At 55.4% G+C, this 17,781-nt stretch overlaps 2 protein-coding genes across 6 annotated transcripts in view; one reads left to right on the top strand and one right to left on the bottom strand.

Annotated features, from left to right (window-relative positions):
• The first annotated feature begins 1,736 nt into the window (after window positions 1-1,736).
• On the top strand, window positions 1,737-9,689 carry FAM181A (family with sequence similarity 181 member A). Of its 3 annotated transcripts, none has more exons than XM_019744329.2 (2): window positions 1,737-1,997; window positions 8,282-9,689. In XM_019744329.2, exon 2 carries the CDS (start codon window positions 8,368-8,370, stop codon window positions 9,244-9,246), a length of 879 nt encoding a protein of 292 aa, XP_019599888.1. In that variant the 5' UTR covers window positions 1,737-1,997; window positions 8,282-8,367; the 3' UTR covers window positions 9,247-9,689. The 3 variants fall into 3 exon arrangements, with proteins under 3 accessions (XP_019599888.1, XP_019599867.1, XP_019599877.1); XM_019744308.2 differs by lacking the exon at window positions 1,737-1,997 and adding an exon at window positions 6,903-7,577; XM_019744318.2 differs by lacking the exon at window positions 1,737-1,997 and adding an exon at window positions 6,907-7,541.
• Window positions 9,690-12,767: 3,078 nt separating this feature from the next.
• ASB2 (ankyrin repeat and SOCS box containing 2) overlaps window positions 12,768-17,781 on the bottom strand; it is a 38,977-nt gene continuing 33,963 nt past the window's right edge. For all 3 annotated transcript variants that reach the window (XM_019745667.2, XM_074327004.1, XM_074327005.1), the window contains 3 exons: window positions 17,085-17,649; window positions 15,976-16,129; window positions 12,768-13,421 (listed from right to left, as the gene is read on the bottom strand). In XM_019745667.2, coding sequence (XP_019601226.2) covers window positions 13,285-13,421; window positions 15,976-16,129; window positions 17,085-17,649 — 856 coding nt within the window. In that variant the 3' untranslated portion in view covers window positions 12,768-13,284. The remainder of the gene's footprint in view (window positions 13,422-15,975; window positions 16,130-17,084; window positions 17,650-17,781) is intronic.

Genomic DNA, 17,781 nt, shown 5'->3' with positions numbered 1-17,781 from the left:
CAAGTCACCAGGAGCTCTGGCCCTGGCAGGGGCCTGCATCCTCTAGCCCTGGCCAACACCTGCCCACCTCCCTCCTTCACCTACACTCTCCTTCCTACAATCCCTTCCATTGCTTCCCAACAGACCTAAAACACCCCACTAATCTGCGGCAGCTGGGGCGCTGTTTCTATCCCCCTTATCGTCCAGAACTATTGGTCCTCATTTGGGGTCTGATGGGAACTGTCACTGTCAGCCTCTCGCGGATGTCTTTGAACCTGGGGATGGCTGTGGTCAAGCTCTTTGGCACTATTCGGGGCTCCCTCTCCTCTCCCCACCTCCTTGGTACATCTTATAACCTAGTCAGCCCCAAGTCATCCTTGGAACCCATCTTTATGGTCTCGGCAAGCCAGCAGAGTGACTAGAATTACCCCATTTTACAGATGAGAAAAGCGAGGCCCAGAGAGGTGAGATCACCTGCCCAGATTGGCAGAGGCAGGACTGGAATGTAGTTGTCTGACTTCAAAGGTGCATTACATCTGCTTCCAGGTGACAGACTTGCTTTGAGGGATGACACCATCCCAGTGGGGAATGTTGGCCAGGAGAGCTCAGCCTCAGCCCTGGGGTGGAAATGAAGGGGCGACTGAATTCACCTTCTTTCCTCTTACCTGGGAACAGAATGCAGAAGGCAGGCTCCAATGGCCCATTTGCTGATTATGCAAATGTCCCTTTCCTGTAACAAGGCTTTATTCAGAGAATTTTTTTTAAGTGTGTTTGGGACTGGATTTGGGCTACAGACAGAGTTGTGATCAGAAGTCAGGAAATGAAAGTTAGATGACAAAAAGAAGTCCCCTGTGTATTACCAAAGTGGGACAGGCACTCCAGGCATGAGGTGATGGCTGGAAATCCATGAGGCAAGAGACGGAGAAAAGCAGACAACGCCCTGCCCCGCCTTGTCTGAGGGGCCCTGTGGTTTAGACACAGGTGGAGTCCAAAGCCCAGCCCCTCTGCTGCCCAGCTCAGTGACCAGGGATTCATTCTTCTACATCCCTGAGCCTCATTTTCCTAATCTGACAAACAGAAAGGACAGTGCCCATCTCAGAAAGTTTCATTCATTCATTTATGTATCGAAGATTAAATAAAAGGGCAGATGTAAAACTCTCGGCACATTGTAGTGTTCAAGGGGAGTTAGGCCCCTGCCCCATCACCTGTCTCTTAGGAAATCTCACTTCCAGGGGGCAAGGGCTCCTCCCTGAGGATGACAGGGTGTTGTTTGTGCAAAGCGGCCGAGGGAAAGATGTCACTAGGAGGGTAGAGCACTGAGGGGGCACCTACTGTTTACAGGTAGTATGTGACTGGCTATTGGAGTTCCCACGGTGGCTCAGAAGCCAACCAATCATTTTGCTCCATGTTTGGGTTCATTCATTCATTCATTCAACAATCTTTTATTATGTGCCTACTACATGCAAATAGACATGGAGGACAACCTTTACCTTTCTTGCTCATTTTCTCTCACCCCACTCCCTGTGGTGACCTCTCCTCTTCGTTGCATGAAACTTCTCATGGTCTCCGTTCTCCAAAATGCCTAGCAGCCCCGCTCGCAGTTTGTTGAATTGAATCGGTGAGCTCTGGCCTGAGAAGTGAGAGCACTTGAGTCCTTGGGGGGAGTCATCGCCGTTCTCTGAGACACTGTTCCCTCGATTAAAATCACAGGGCTGGGTCACTAGAACACCAAGCCTTGTACCCCTGGCTTTGCCTCCTGTGATTTCAATCTGGATTCAGGGGCCCCTGGCACACAGCTTAGCCTGTCTGCATCCGCGCCCACAGAAGACAGCACTAGCTGATCAGGGCATTCTAACCACCAAGGCCTGTGGGGCCTTGGAATCTCTCCACAGGGCACCTGCCAGCCATCACCAATCAAATCCGAGTTGGCAGTTGAGATTAAACGGACATTTCATTCCTGGCCAGCGCCTGGGTCTGGTGAGAGACGGATCAGAAAGGCGCCAGAAGACACCGTCAAGGTGAGGAACGTGTGGTGGGCAGTCGGAAGCAGCACAGGGCAGAGGCAAGAATGTGGGGCCGTGGTCCTCTGGGGACGCGCAAGAGGGGAACAAAGATACTAGTGCTGTGTCATTCCTGTCACATCAGCCCCTCTTTACAGGTACCCAAGGTGGGCTTCACCTGGGCAGCTTTCGGACCCAGCCCAGAGGGTAAGAGAAGGTGAGGGAAGGCGTCCACTACGATGTCTCTGTCACGGCAGTAGGGCTGCGGCCAGGGGCGCAGGGACTGGTTGAGCTGGGCTGTGACTTCTCCGGGTCATCATGAGGTCTCCGGTCGCTCTGAGGGCACAGCCACGCTGGTGCTAAGCCTCAGTTCCGTGGCAAGTTCGCCAGGGCAGGACGCCCGGGGCCCGGCAGCCAAAGGTGTTTATTTCAACCCTAAGCCTCCCATCCCAAGGGAGCAGGAAGCCTGTCAGTTCTAATTACAGCTGACAGCACTCCTCAGGCTGGTCTTGGACAGAAACACTCCATTATGTAAAGGGGTTACATAAATCATCTGTGACGTCAGCAGCACACGTCCGCAGAGGCACTGGTCAGGCATTGTGTGCTCCCCACCCCGTGTTTCCTGAGTCTAGTGGTTGGACTTAACTCTCCAGGTCTGAGAGCGCTAGGCGTGTCTGTGTCCTTGGGACTACAAAGCCCCTGGGAGGAAGTTAGGACTTGTGTGCTGGTTGATAGTTGTCAGTAGAGAGCAGCATAATACAATGGTCATGACCAAGAGTCTGCCAGCATCCCAACACTAGCTCTGTCATTTACTGACCAGGGGACCTTGGGCAAGTCTCCTAGCTGATTTGTGCCTCAGTTTCCTTATCCATTAAAGACAGTAATCGTGGCACCTGGGAAGAACAAATGGCTTAACCTATGTTACAGACTTCAGTCAAGTGGTAAAGTTGAGCTCTGAGCTTTTCATTTGGTGACTATCCTGAGATTGCAAGACAGGCTTTAAAAATTACCCTTTCAGCTGCTTATCTCTCTAGATCAAGATTTTCTAAATATTCTGCAACCAAAACGAAGTATGGCTGATGTCAGGCCACAATCCATAACCCCTGATTTCAAAGATCTCTGTCATCAAAACAGCCCCCTTGGCCCGGTCCATTGTTTGCAGAACAAGTGGAAAGTGTGCATATGCGTGTGTAAAATAAACTGGTAGTCACAGCACATGGCTGTCACTGTTTTACATATTGGGCTCCCGCATAATAATTTTTAATGGGCTTCTCTGCATAAAACTAATTGGAAACCCCACCCCCTCAAGTTACCTCCCCAGTCCCCCTGGCTTGACCAGTGCCTGTCATCGTCAACTGCCTCCTTGAGCTTTCAGTTTCCATCGGCACCTGTGTTGGCTAAAACCTAGGAGTGGATTATGTTAGGTGACATCCAGAGATTCTGGACAGGTGGCTCCTCGAAGTTTGTTTGGGAAACCAAGGAAAGTTAGGTTGTGTTGTTGTTTCACTGGTGGGTGGGCAGAAGACGGCTATCGAGTCATCAACACAAAGTCAGTCTCTCCTGCAACTCGTTGCCCTGGGGACAGAGCAGCAAGTCAAGTAAGCCCACCCCACACCTTCTGGTCCCTGGCTCAAAGTAGGTATTGAATGGCGTTGACTCGAAGCTGGGAGTCCTGATGCTGCGTGGTGTGGATGAACTTGAGGTGAGGTTAGCACAGCTGGAATGTTAGAGATGCACAGCAGCGATACCCGAGGGCCGGGAGGAATCGTGAAGTTCTAATCCGCACAGCTCACTTGCTGTTAATGGAGCTTTACAGAACCCCGGCTCTGGCACAGGGGGTGCAATTGTGAAATGGCACATCCTGCTTGCAAGGAACCCACAGTCCCAAAGGAACACAGACAATTCACCATCAAGTACAACCATAGCAACCACAAGGGTCCTTAAGGCCTGCCCTGTGCCAAAACCATTCTTGTCACTGGAGACACAGAGATGAACGCGCAGACAAGCCCCTTGCGCTCATGGAGCTCACACAGGTGGGGATGGGTGGGTGGGGAAAGCAAACTACAAGGCAGGCAACAGCTGTTTCTAGGCCACAGGAAAAACTCTCTTCAGTGGATGAGGCCAAGTACTTAACTCATGAAACGTTTAGGGAGAAGCTACTGTGTGCCAGACCCCAGTCGGGGTCAGATTACAAAGGCCCCTCTGCATTAAGCTAAGGCAGTTAGACTTTACCTTTGAATCTATAAATATAGGAAAGGGAGAGGGTGTCCCGTATAATGCTGGGAGTTGGAAGGCTTCCTAGGTGTTTGAGCTGGACTTTGAAGAACGTTGAGAGGACAGGGTTGTCTGAGCAGCCCTGAGTTGAGCCCAAGAAGCAGAGGTTTGAGGCTTGTCTTTGGGTGGTGCCACCCACTGTAAATAAGGAAAACAGTTCCCTCCGTGCTCACAGGACAGTGATGAGTGAATGGCTGTGAAAGGGCTCTCTTGCGAGAGGCATGATTATTGTAACTGTTTTCCCACCTGTCTGTATGGCCTCTCGGGAAATTAGGCAGCAGCCTTCGCCAGCAGGGCTCCAAGGCAGCCCCCAGAAGGAGGGTCTGAGGCCTGGGGTGTGGCCAGGTCGGTGCAGGACATGGACCAGCTTCTCGGGCCTCAGCTCTTCAAGCCGCAGCTGCCTCCTCACCCCTGCACTGATCCCCAGTAACTGTCGCTCCCCGTCCTGAGTCAGAAGCTGAGAGTCACGTTCTGACAGAGGGACAGAGGAGCTGAACCCAGCACTTACGTAGACTGTCTGTTCTGTGAGGACTTCAAACCCAACAGCCCTTCATCTGTGCCAGGCAGGAGGAGCTCAGGGAAGCATGTAGTTTGGTGTGACTGACACGGGCTTGGCATGCAGACAGGCCTGACTTCAAGTTCAAGTTCTGCCAGTGATTAGCTGTGAGCCTTGGGAGAGTGACTCACCCCCATGCGCCTCATTGTAAAAAGGCAACAAGAACATCCCCCTGGAGCTGCCCCGGGATCCGCTGAGGTCTCCCATTGTGATAATCAGTCACGGTCTGGGTCTATATTAGGCGCCCAACAAGTGTCAGGTTTTCACTCCATTTTTCTCTCCCCTTGCTTCCTCCCTTCCCTCTTCCTTTTTCTTTCCCTCTTTCCTCAAAAGTGGGAGGAACACATGGGAAGAAGAGCCCATGTTAAGAGCTACTATGGAAAGATTTTTGTTGTTGTTAAGACTCAGACTTGACTCCCGCAGAGCTCACCGACCTGTTGCGTGTGGCGGTCATTACTGGCTGGGAAACAAGAGGATGACGTCACAAGCAGGCAATGCCAGGATGAGCTGGAGGGACCGCAGGTGCTGTAGAATCTCAGAGGAAGCTGAGACCAGGCAGAGTGGCATGAGAAGGTCTCGCGGCTCTTAGGAAGGAGAAGGTATTCCAGAGAGAGGGGACCAGTGGGAGCAGACACAGAGCGAGCGGGAGGCCCGGGCAGGAATGCGGCCAGGGTGGTGTGAAGCCAGTCTCCCAGGAGAGAATAACGGAGAAGGTGTTTCAGTAGGCCGGCCCCAGGGTATGGGGGGGTTAGAACCCACGCCAGGCTATGTGCCCTGGCCACCGTGCAGTAGGCAGCAGGAGCCGTGCAGTAGGCAGCAGGAGCCCAGCCTGGTGACCTCAGGTGTTTTTTCCAGTTGTGTGTGTAGAGTGGTTTGGAGCAGAAAAGATATGTCCTGCCTGTACCAGTCAGGGTGGGCTAGGTTATAGAAACAAGTAACCCCTAAATCTCAGGGGCTTAAAATGACAATGGTTTAGCTCTCATCCATGCAAAAAGGTTGCTGCAGATAGCAGTGACTCCTCAGGCCATGTGGTCTCCAACGACCAGGATGCTCCAGCCCAAGGTCACCTCCATCTCAGTCCACCCTTCCCTGACCCCCACAGCAGGGGGAGGGCGTGTGGAGAATATCCCCTCCCCACTCTAGGCCATCTCTACCAAACCCTTCGTTTTGCCTCAGGCCAGAGGGGGCGGTGGCTTGGAGCCAGGCCACTGTGGGCAGGCGCGTGGTATGGGCAGCTGCTTATTGGCCAGCAGGAGGGGGTGGGACCATCACTCCTGGGTGAGGCCCCAGCCCTGCTCTGTGAGTGCTCCCAGTCTGGGTGGAAGACTTCAGAGTGGAGTCCTTGGCATTTTAGCTTGCGGTGCAAAGTTGTGGGTTGGTGTATAGACGACCAGCCATTCAGCTGACCAGAGGACAGGACAAGAAGGTAGCAGAGGAAAGAGGAGAAGGAAAAGAAGAGGAAGGAGAGGAGGAGGGAGAGGCAGGAGGTATAGGGGGTTTACTGGGCTGGCTGGCAAGGAGGTCTTGCCCATCAGCATTTCCCAAGGCAGCCTCCCTCTGCGAGTGGCCTCACCTTCCCTCTGACCAGTTGGTGGGCAGGGCCAACGGCCGGCTCTGGGCTCCCTTGCTCACTCAGAGCGGCCCTGCTTGCGGCCCCGCCGGCGTTGGCACGGTGACAGTAGCCAAGTGTGCAAACTTGTGCCATTGTCCCCAGGCCAGGGGGAGCCATGGAGACTGGCTAATATGACACAGGAAAATGTTTGCTGATGGCAATTCTATGGGCTTTGTCCACCTCTTTCTCCATCATGACGACTCGATTTAAGTCCCTAACTGTTTGACTACAAATGCAAGGGGACCGTGCAACGCCAACCTTTTGTCCGGCCGCACTGAATGGGCAATTCAGGCTTTGTGCAGCTCAATTGAGGAAGCAAACATAAAGACAAGATTCCTGAGAGCTCCGGCTCCCTTCCCATGGATATGCCAGCCTGTCGTTCGAGTCCTTCCCGGCTACCTTTGCCCACATCAGTGTGCCACCGGCCCTCACAGGCCTGCCAGGGCCCATGCCTCAGGGAGCGGGGGTGGGGAGAGAGGAGGTGGGAGGGAGAGAGGAGAGAGCCACTCAACACTCAAGGACAGCGGGGAAGGCCGCGCGTCCGAAGGCTGCCCGCCTGGCTTACCCGTCCGATTGTCTGTCAGCACTGGAGCATGGCAGCTGCCGGCCTGGAGCCTTGGGGGAGGATCTCATGCCCATCTCTTCTGAGCACAGCCCCTCCTCAATCCTGGACTTTTTACACACACACACACACACACACACACACACACGCACACACCCCGCCTGCCCCCTCGAGAAACCAGGGAACCGAGGTCAAGGGGAGGAGGGCGTGGAGGCCGAGGGGGAAAGTGGAGCTGAAGGGTAGAAATTTACCGGGAAATGATTGCATTTGGGAGCTGTCTTTTTTGTGATGGTCCCCATGGTGACAATTTGTGACGGCAAAGAATGTGGGAACGGGGCGCTGCCGCCTGATTGGGATGCTTTGTATCTGGAGAGGCGCTCCTGATTGGCCTGAGGGGCCCCCCAGCTCCGGGGACTTGTCCTCCATTCAGCCCACTCGAGGGCGGCACAACTGCTTCCATCCAGACGCGCGGAGCTCGCTGGCCGTACCGGGCCTGGCCCAGGTCTGCAGCAGAGAAACGGCTGGGCCACGTTGGCGGGCCAGGGGCCCGCACCCTCGGTCAGTGTGGAGGCCCAGGCAGCCGAGCCCGACTGGGTAGGGGTGTGGGGTAGGCGGGGGGGCCCTGGGGAGGGGTGAGGTGCTGTGGGTGGTAGCTCAGGAGGCATGAAATTGCTGCAGATGCTTCTACAGGGGAGTCCCTGCTGCCTGCAGCCTGAGCTCAGCCCGCCAGGCAGGCCTCAGCTTGAGTGCCAGACAGGGGTCCTGCCTGTCCTGCGTGAGAGCTGGGGGTGGAGCATGGGGACAGAGGAGGGGGGCTGATGCTAGCCGCGCTGGGGGCGGGGGTGGGAGGAGGAGGGCGCCAACAGGGAGCGAGGGGGCTTGGGCTTGCTTTAAAGTGGAGCAGTTGCCTCTGCTCAGAAACGAAAAACTTTGCTGGCAAGTTGTGCACGTTGGCAGCATGGTGTTTGGGAGACACGGTGGTCTGAGAGCATAGAGATTTGTGCTACAGTCCCAGAAATGCCACTTGTAGCTGGGTCACCTTGGGCAAGTCACCTGACCTCTCTGAGCCTCGGCTGCAAGCAGAGGGCAACAGACTCAAGAAGACTCAATGTGTTTGACCTGTTCCATCACAGATGCTCCCAGAATGCTTAGTGGCTCGAATGGGCATCCCCTCACCCAGGACTCTGTTTGGGACTGAGCGGTGCTGGGCTGGGGCTACTGTTTGCAGCCACGTGGCCTTTGGGGAAGGCTGGGTGTGGTTGCTCTGAGAGAGTCCAATGGCTCGTGTGTACCTGCAGGTCAGCTCTGGGCCCTTCCCTGAAGCTGCCAGCTGCCAGCAGAACCACCCTCTTCATGGAAAGCCCTGTGCAGTGGCCCCCTGGTGATGGCATCTGACAGTGACGTAAAGATGCTGCTGAACTTTGTGAACCTGGCATCCAGTGACATCAAGGCAGCCCTGGACAAGTCTGCGCCCTGCCGCCGCTCCGTGGACCACCGCAAGTACCTGCAGAAGCAACTCAAACGCTTCTCCCAGAAGTATTCTCGGCTTCCACGGGGACTCCCAGTCCGAGGGGCTGAGATTCACCTGAGAAGGGGGCCGGAGGACCGGTCTGGGAGACTATCACTCGAGTCTGGCCCCGACGCCAGCCCTGGTGGGGGTGGGAGCTGCAAGGAGAAGGCTCTGGGGAACCCCTACAGGGAGGAATGTCTCTCTAAGGAGCAGACCCTACAGGGGCAGAATCCAGAAGTTGCCAGGCCTGGCCAGGTGCCCATGAGGAAAAGACAGCTGCCCGCTTCCTTCTGGGAAGAGCCGAGGCCCACCCACAGCTACCCTGTGGGGCTGGAGGGAGGACCGGGCCCCAGGGAGGGACTTCCCTATGAGGGTAAAAAACACTGCAAGGGCTTGGAGCCTTTGGGGCCCGAGACGGCCCCAGTGCCTATGTCCCCGAGGGCACCAATTGAAAAAGAGCCACTCAAGATGCCTGGGCTCTCCTTGGTGGGCCGTGTCAATGCCTGGAGCTGCTGCCCCTTCCAGTACCATGGACAGCCCATCTACCCAGGCCCTCCAGGGGCCTTGCCTCAGAGCCCCATCCCCAGCCTGGGCCTGTGGCGGAAAAGCCCCGTTTCCCCGGGGGAGCTGGCCCACTTCTGCAAGGATGTGGATAGCCTGGGGCAGAAAGTGTACAGACCTGTGGTTCTGAAGCCTATCCCCACCAAGCCGACCATGCCTCCACCCATCTTCAATGTTTTTGGCTACCTCTAGCTGGGCTGAGAGGGACATGGGGGCCCCACCTCCAACCTGCAGGGCTGTTGGAAACCCCTGGAGCTCTCCTTGTGAGGAGCGGGCTGGGTAGTGGTGTGGTCTCTTGAGAACCTTCCCTTTGTGTGTGTGTGAGAGGGGGAGGGCAAGATTGGGGCAGGGGCTTCTCAGGCAGTTGCCTTGGGAGCTACGGGGCTGGGCTCCGCGGTCCCCCCCCAACCAGGCCGGAGCCCGACATGTCATCCTGCCATCCCGGTGCAGACCTCGGGCGGCGGGGTTTTGCCCTGGTTGCCAGCTAGTCCAGAAGCCCGAGTTAGACACCTATTCATCTGCCACCCGCTGTATAAGCCAATCTCAGTTCTGTTTGTTGTTGTTGTTGTTGTTGTTGTTGTTTGTAAATATTAAAACGTTAGAAGAATAAAGACATTTCTTTTGCAGTTTCCACATCTTGGGTGTCATGAAGTTGAATGGCCCCCAGGCCTAAGAAATGCTGGCTACACCCAGATGGAGGGTCACTTATGGAGGCGACTGGCTGTGGGAGAGGCCAGAAGTGGCCCAAAGGCCTCTGTGATACTGGTAATGGGCACTGGAGGCCAACTGCTCAATTCAGAGGATGGAGGGTGGGGACCAGCCACCAGGGAAGGATGTTCTGGTTCTCCTGTGTCAGAGGACAGAGGCTAGGGGAGGCCTGAATCCCCACAGGGTCCAAACTGTTCTGGGAAATAGGGAGGCTAGTACTAGGGGAGGCGGAGCTGCAGTCCTGGCTCTGCTGCGGGAAGTGGAGCCTGACCCCTCCTCTCAGGGCTTCCTTGCCCCACCTGCAGAATGAGGAGGGGTGGGGCTGAGAATGGTCCCCTCTGTGGTGCCTTCCGCTTTGCATAAGCCTCAGAATCCTTCCTAACACTAAGACTCCAAGATTAGCACTTGCTAAGGGCCCTTCCCACCCTGCCTACTTGTACTCCAGGATTCTCCAGGAGGGGTGCACTGACATGGAGGGGCAGCATGCTCACTGGGAAGCCAGAGTTTCTGTCTGATGATCTTGGAGGATTTCAGAGCCACTGAGGCCATGTGGCACAGGCAGAGTTGTTCTGAGAAAATATCTGGCACACAGGGTAGGAAGTCCTCAGCTGGGACCCTCACTTCAGGCAGCTTTGGTCTTAAAGAGTGGGGGGGGGGGGCAGGAGCAAATGTGTTTCCTCCTTCCCCTACACACATCATCACAAAGGCCCTTCCGGATCCATTCTCATGAGGCTCAGTCCCTCCACACTGTAAAACAGGGTGCTAAAAGCACTAATCCGGGCTCTGCCACCTACCAGCTGTGTGACCTTGGACAAGTTACTTAACCTCTCTGTGCCAAAATTTCCTCATTGGAAAAATGTGATTGAAAATCGACCAGCCTCATGAATTGCCATGGGGATGATGTGAGTGCCTGGTACTCTGAACGATGCAAAGCTGCACAAACTAAGTCACCTCTCCTGGTTATCTGGAAGTGTCAGTAGGTCCTGCCATGCCCATATTTCAGTGATGTTTATGGACTGGGACACCCCCAACCCCCTCCCTAGAGACGGAGCTCTGGGAGGCATGTTTTCTCAGGGTGGGTGCTGCCCGAGCCCACTGTGCCTGGGCTGCCACATCCCTGCTTGGCTCGGTCTTTCCCGGGGGATAGCGGGAGATGTATTAATTCAGACGCAGGGAGCCTTGTGAGGAAGCAGAAACCTTTACTAAGATGTGACTCAACAGAAGCACCCGGTACCATGACTCCCCATGCAGGAGCAACTTGGGGGAAAACACACATCTGGGAAGGCTTGAGTATTGTTGCTCCGCTGACCAGAAAGCGAATTGAGCTGCTTCCAAGTGAAACCCAGGGACTCACCTCTTCCAGCCTCAAACATCTGGCACCAGGTCAAACGTCCTCCTGCTCACAACATGGAACTGTGTTCAGGATTTTAAGCGTTTGGTGATGCTGTGGAGACATCTCTGGCTGAAATCCTCCTGGGGGACTGGAGAAGTACGGGAGTGGGAGTGGGGTTTTCTGCATAGGGTGATGGCTGCAAAATCCAGCAGTGATGGTCAAAAGATGTACCTATCGCACAGCCTGAGCACCACAGCCAATCAAAATGAAGCAGGAGCAGGCCCTAGGGCAAGCATTAACCCTTTAGCTGCTGGGTTGTGGGAGGTGGGGGGTGGGGACCTGAGAAGGTCAAGGCTGGGCAAGATACTTGTGAGGACAGGGGTGCTGACCAGTGCCTGTGACCAACTGGCATGGATATACATCAATAATCTAAGAACCCAAATGTGGCACAGTAGCATTCCAGGCCCAGGGGCCCCAAAGTCTGTAAATAAATGGTGTCATGCTCAGCTGCCGAGCCCTCCTTCCTCACCCCTCCAACCTCCTTCCTCAGCCTCACCTCCTCCAGAAGGTCCCCACCCAGTGCCTGGGGCCACTACCAGTAAAGACTCTCTAGGACCTAAGGTGACCTGAGAAATGCTGTAGATTGAATAGGCCTGACACCCAGCCCCACTCCAAATGCACTTGAACAACGTCTTTCTGTTCTGTCCAGTCCTTGACTGCCACCCCACCCCATCGGGGTTGAACAACTTCAGTCTGGGAGGATGCAGGTTTCCTTCAGGATTTCTTCAGGATCTCTGCAGCGAAGCAGTGTGGGGCTGTGGCCAAGCACTCTTGGGCTGGAACCCCAGGGACGTGCTGTGTGTGCCTGGGCAAGTCCCCTCCCTTCTCTGGGCCTGTTTCCCCATCTGTACCACAAGGGAGTGGGCAAGACACTGCCCAGTCCCCTCTGACCCGTGGCTTTTATCACACTTGGGAAGAGAACACAGATGAGTTACTGCAACTTCCATGGGAACAGGGCGTGCTGGTCTCAGTGCACAGGACTCAGACCACAAGAAATGTGCCATGACTGTCGGACCTCAGCGTTCTCCCCTGCACTGTCGAAGATGGGCCGGCAGCTCCTGCCTGGCTCACCCCACAGAGCCACAGGGGGACCAAAGGAGGCAATAGATGGGACAGGGCTTCATGCCTCTCAAGTTTGGTGGCCTTGCAAGGGTTAATGATGGCCACGAGTGTAGCACCTTGGCTCATAGTAGCCAGTATTGAAATGCTTTTTTCCCCTAGTAGCTTAACTTCTGTAGCAGAACAGATGAGCAGGACATGAAGACAGAGTGCCAGGGAACAGGTTTGTGTGAGACAATCCCAGGTGTCAGGAGACCTGTGGGCACAGAGACCCTGTTTGTGATAAAGTTCCTGTTTCCATGGTGATTGAAGCAGGAGAGAGCAACCAACCACAGGCCAGAAGCTGACCCTCTCTTCTGGCTGTTGGGTCTCTTCTGATGAATGAAGGACGCACTCTCCTGGGTCTTTGAGAAGCATAAACCAAAGTAATACGTTCAGAGGTCTGTGTGCTCTGTCCCCAGCCCCTGCCCCACCCCCACTCCTACCAGGAGCAGGGCTGGGGACCCTAGGCTCTGGGGGGTCTGGTGACAGGAACTGCATGGGGCACAGCAGCATCTGTGCAACATTTATTGTACTCAAGGCAGCCCTCTGGGGTCGAGGGTCTCCCCACCCCCCACCAGGCCACACCTTCAGGGAGGAAGCGCAGGTGTCAAGTGGACAGTTTCAGAGAGCAAAACGGAAGAGGCGAGGTCCAGCTTTGCAGGGAGGTTGTCCAGGCAAGGCAAGCTCACCCACTGAAAACGCTCCAGCTGCAGCCCAGCCCAACTTCTGCCCTGCCAGCCTCTCCTGCTCCAGGAGTGGAGGTTCCTGCCATTCTGGATGGCAGAGAAGGTCTGGGATCTACTCATCCATTTGAAAATAAACACGGTTTTTCTCCTACTTGACACATTCCATTCTCTGCTCTGGGCACAGCTCTGGCGCAGAGACCTGGCGACTCATGGTGGCTGCTTCAGCTCAGGGGGAACAACCCACAGCCTCATCTGTCACCAGGTTCCCATGGATGTGGGGACACCACCGTCCTGAGATTTAGTGAAACAGTTTGAGGAGCACCTCTTGTCCCCGTGTCCTGGTTACTGGGTACTCTCGTACTTCAGGTATCTGATCAGCCTGCCTGGGAGTGGCAACGTGTCCAGGAGTTTTATGCGATATTTCCCAATGGCCTTTCGAACTTGCAGCCGGCAAAGGTGAGCCAGAGGTCTCGGGGGTTCTAGAAAAAGAAGAGAAAGAGAGATTCTGATTTGTCATTTGCAATCTGCGAAGGGTTTGCTCCTTCCTCTACATACACAGCCCAGACCCACAACACAGCCCTTAATGAAGGGGTTAGGAGTGTGAGCTCTTAAGTGCCCCGTGCATGGAATTCAGCTCTGGGCTCTGGGTGCTGCAGACAGGCCCGGAGCAGGGAACAGGGACTGGGCAGCTCCCAGGATCCCACTTGGCTGCCTCCCCTAGAAGGCCCCTTAGGATGCCTCATACAGGGGAGTCTTCTCAGCTGGGGGAGAGCAGGGAAGGTAGGAACAGGGCCTGATATGTCTAGTAATGGCATCATTTATTTCCGCCCCGGGTACAGCGTCTGGCACAGGGAAGGTGTTTGTCGAATCAAACAATGCCATTCATTCATTCATTCATTCATTCATTCACTAATTCATTCATTCATTCGACTAATACATGCTGACGCCTTCACTGTGCCTGGCCTGGTGTTTGGGCCAGAGATGCAGAGGTGCCAGCCCAAGGCCTTTGGGGAAGTCTTTCACACCAGACACTGCCTTCTGAGTGGGGTCTTGAAGGGCGGGCAGGAATTTGCCAGGTGAGGAAGGAAGGCAGGGGCATCCAAGCAGGGGAAAGAGCAGTGCCAAGCCAAAGAAGCCATAGCCCCCAGGGGAGATCGGGATACAGAGGGAATGTCGGGGGAGGATAGAGAGGACAGGCAGCCGCCTCACTAGGTGACAATATGCTATCACTGCATTTCTGACACTTGCGCTGCCTTCTGATCTCACTTAGGATAGAGTCTGCCCTCTGGGAAGCTCAGCCATATTCTCAGGTGAGCAAGACTGAACTTGTGGGAAGGCAAAAGGCCACTGGTGGGCAGAAGACACAGGGCCCCCATGGCTGGGCTGGTGGCCTGGATAGCTTAGGAGACTCTGGGCTTATCAGGCCACCTCTCACAGCCTGTCTGCCCTTCCTCCTGGAATAACCATGTCAGTATCACAGCATTGAATGAAAAAGCATATGGAGAGTGTTTTGCAGATGGAAGGCAGGCTTTAAGGTAACCCAAATAGGCATTGGTTAAGAACTATTTATTCTACTGGTTAACACATGTTTAGTTCTACATAATTTTCCCTGGGAGGCTGTCTAATTGTAAGGGATTCCCCTTCTCTAGGAAGGGCAGGAGGAGGGGCCAGTGAGGGGTAAGGCCAACAACTACGCATGGACCGCTCACCCTTTAGTGGCTGTGGAGGATCATGGTGACAGTAACCAATTATTCATGAACTCAATGAACAATGAGCATCCAGAGCTGCTCCCCGAGTGAGTAAGCAAGTCAATGCCATCCTCCCCTGCCACTGGCCTAGTAACTTTATCACGGGCCCCAACTCAAGTGCTGCCCAGGCATTTGTACAAACGACAAAATCCTACAGTAGGTTTGGGTTCAAAGGGGCACAGGTATCAAGTAGGAACTTGGCATGTCAGAGTCGGGGCACTGGGATGTGTGGCACCTGGACAGGCAACAAGCCAGCACCTGGGGACCGCAGCAGTGTGGGAGACTAACTGGCTGCACGGCGGCCTCAGTGCTGTGTGACTGACAAACACTTGGCCGGAGCTGGGACTGCGCCCCTCAGAGTGAGAGAAAGCCTCGGGCAGCTAGAATGCCTCTGGGCAGGCACCTGTTTCTCTGTGGCAGCGGCAGCCCTCAGTTCCACTGCTTCTGACACCTCACCTGCCCAGGTGAGCTCTATAATGCCTGCGGGGGTTCTTGGCTTGATTCAGCCAGGATGCCCCGTCTCCATTGCAAACAGTAGCTGGAGCATGGCCAACCCCACCTCACTGTGCCAGGCACAGCTCCCCACAAGCACCTCAGGCTGGCAGAGTGGGAGGGGGTTTGACATAAGCCTGCCCAACCCTCTCTGTTCAGACGAGGATGCTGAGGCCCTCGGTCACCTAGTAAGCTCCTGGCTCCAGAGCTCAGGGAGGCCTGCCTCCTAGACCAGTGCCGCTCCAGGTGTGGTCTGTGGACCAGCAGCGCTAGCACCCTGGGGGGCATGCTGCAATGCAGACTCTCAGGCCCTGCCCAGATCTGCTGAGTCAGCACCTGCATTTTTAACAATATGTCCGTGTGTTTTGTATGCACTTTATAGTTTGAGACACCCTAGGCCATCATTCTCTCTTCTCCCTCACTGCATTGCCTCTCAGTGACCCACAGACATGGGCAACTTACTCTAAATGTCCTGATAGCCCCTCAGGGAGCTGGGACTGTTTAAAACGTCCTGCAAAGGCTTAGAGGAGGGAGTGGGGTTGGTCAAACCCGGGTTTGAATCCCAGTTCTCCCATTAACTAGCGGTGAGGCCATGGCCCAGGTGACATCGTCTCTCTGAGGGTCGGCCTCCTCATTTACAAAACAAAGAGTCATGGAGCTGCTGCATGTGACACACATCACAGAGCCTGTGTGGAGTAGATGCCCATCCAATGTTAGCAACCGTCACATGGCCCAAGTGCTGGGCCAGAGTCAGGCAGGGAGATCGTCCGGCAGCAGCAGCGACAGCCCCTACCTGCTTTCTCCCTGATGATGGCCCAGTCCTCGAAGCTGTCGATGTGCTCCTTCAGCCGCGAGCAGAGCTGCACGTTGCCCACATAGTCCAGAAGGATGTCGATGATGGGCCCTGCCCAGCGGCTCACCTCGGGGGCAGACAGGATCTCACAGAACTGAAAGAGAGCACACACCAGTGCTGGGACACCCCGGACCCAGGGCACCCACTTAGCAAGCTCACTCTGCAGGTGGGAAACTAAGGCTGGAAAGTGCAGGGGACATGTCCAAGGACAGACACTAGGACACACCCAGGCACACCCAGGCTAGGATCCAGTTCCCTTCTCTCATCAACACAGGCTTCTGCTGCCAAAAGTGGGAGGTGGGCAACTTGGGCCAGTCACATCACTTCTCTAAGCCTTAACTTCCTTGTCTAGAAAATGGGTATATGACCCATCTTCAAGGGTTTGTGAGAATTAAGATAATATGAACTTAAACTGCACAACTTCTTTGTACACAGTAGGTGGCCCATAAATCATGGCCATTAGCCATTATAGTTATCGCAAAGAGAAGGCTGTTTCTAACCTCCTTTTCATTTTAAGTCATCACCACGGCCAGGTCCTGCCTCTGGGTCTCTAACTTTCTGCACCTCACCTGACTTTAGACCAGCCTGCTCTCACCTGCATCCTGATCCTGGCCATTCAACATCACATTCCTGGCGCAGGTTTGCTGGGGGTGAGAGCCTCTCAGTTTGGCAGAGTTCCCCACCAGTCCCCTGCTCCGCTCTTCCTTCCTTAAATTCCCCAAGACAGCGAACCAAAACAAGGCTTCAATTGTTGGTGTGAACCAGTCAGTTTTCTGCTCCCTCCAAAGCATGCTAGCTAGCCACCGGGTTCCTCAGCCTCCAAACTGTGCTAACTACTATCCTACGCTCCCTCCAAAGCGCATTAACCACCAGTCTACACTGTCTCCAAAGCTTATTAACCACCATGCCTCCAAAAACGCAGTCTACGCTGCCTCCAAAGTGAGTGAACCACTGGTTCACACGGTCTCCAAAGTGAGGGAAGCACGAGTCCACACCGCCTTCAAAGCGCGCTGGCCCCGGCCACACTCCCCCGCATTTCGCTCCCCTACCTGCACCACGCTGGGCGCCTTGTCGCCAATGGGCACGTCACTGAACCTGCTGGAGGGCGGCGAGGCAGGTGGGTGTGGGCCGTTGCCGTACAGGCACGAGAAGCAGGACTCGCCGTTGCAGCCGAGGTCCATGAGGAACTTGAGCAGCGACAGGTACTTCATGGCGAACATGATCGTGGCGGGGAAGGCGGTAGGGTGTGTGGCGATGTAGGCGTCGATGTTGGCGCCGTGGTCCAGCAGCAGCTGCATGGTGCGCAGGCAGCCGTGACGGATGGCCACCAGCAGGGGGTTGATGACGTCGCGGTTAGGGTCGGCGCCTGCCATCAGCAGCAGCTCGGTGGCGTACACGTTGTTGTTGACGACCGCGAAGTAGAGCGCTGAGCTGCGGCGGTCCTCGTAGAGGCGCGCGCGCTCGGGGGCCAGCGGCGCGTTCACATCGAAGCGCGCGCCTAGCAGCGCCTCGAGTACCTCGTCGTTGTTGCGCTCGGCCGCCAAATGCAGCGGGCTGATGCCGCTCCGGCGCACGCGCGTGCGGCTGGTCACCGGCAACAGCATCTGCACGATCCTGCGGGCGGGGAGGGCATACATGGGTCACCCGGCGGCCGGCACGTTGGGGTCAACGCAGCCAGCAGGGGGCGCTGAGGGGCCAGGCTTGGCCACCCACAGCTACTGTGTAGGGATCCTAGAGATGCACGGG

Source organism: Rhinolophus sinicus, linkage group LG03, assembly GCF_036562045.2.
Source record: "Rhinolophus sinicus isolate RSC01 linkage group LG03, ASM3656204v1, whole genome shotgun sequence".
Taxonomy (NCBI): domain Eukaryota; kingdom Metazoa; phylum Chordata; class Mammalia; order Chiroptera; family Rhinolophidae; genus Rhinolophus; species Rhinolophus sinicus.
The sequence above is the reverse complement of the archived record's forward strand: the minus strand, read 5'-3'. Positions and strand labels throughout refer to the sequence as shown.

What these genes read in the sequence shown, in the direction of transcription:
- FAM181A (XM_019744329.2), top strand. Translation starts at nt 8,368, where the DNA reads ATGGCATCTGACAGTGACGTAAAGATGCTGCTGAACTTTGTGAACCTG.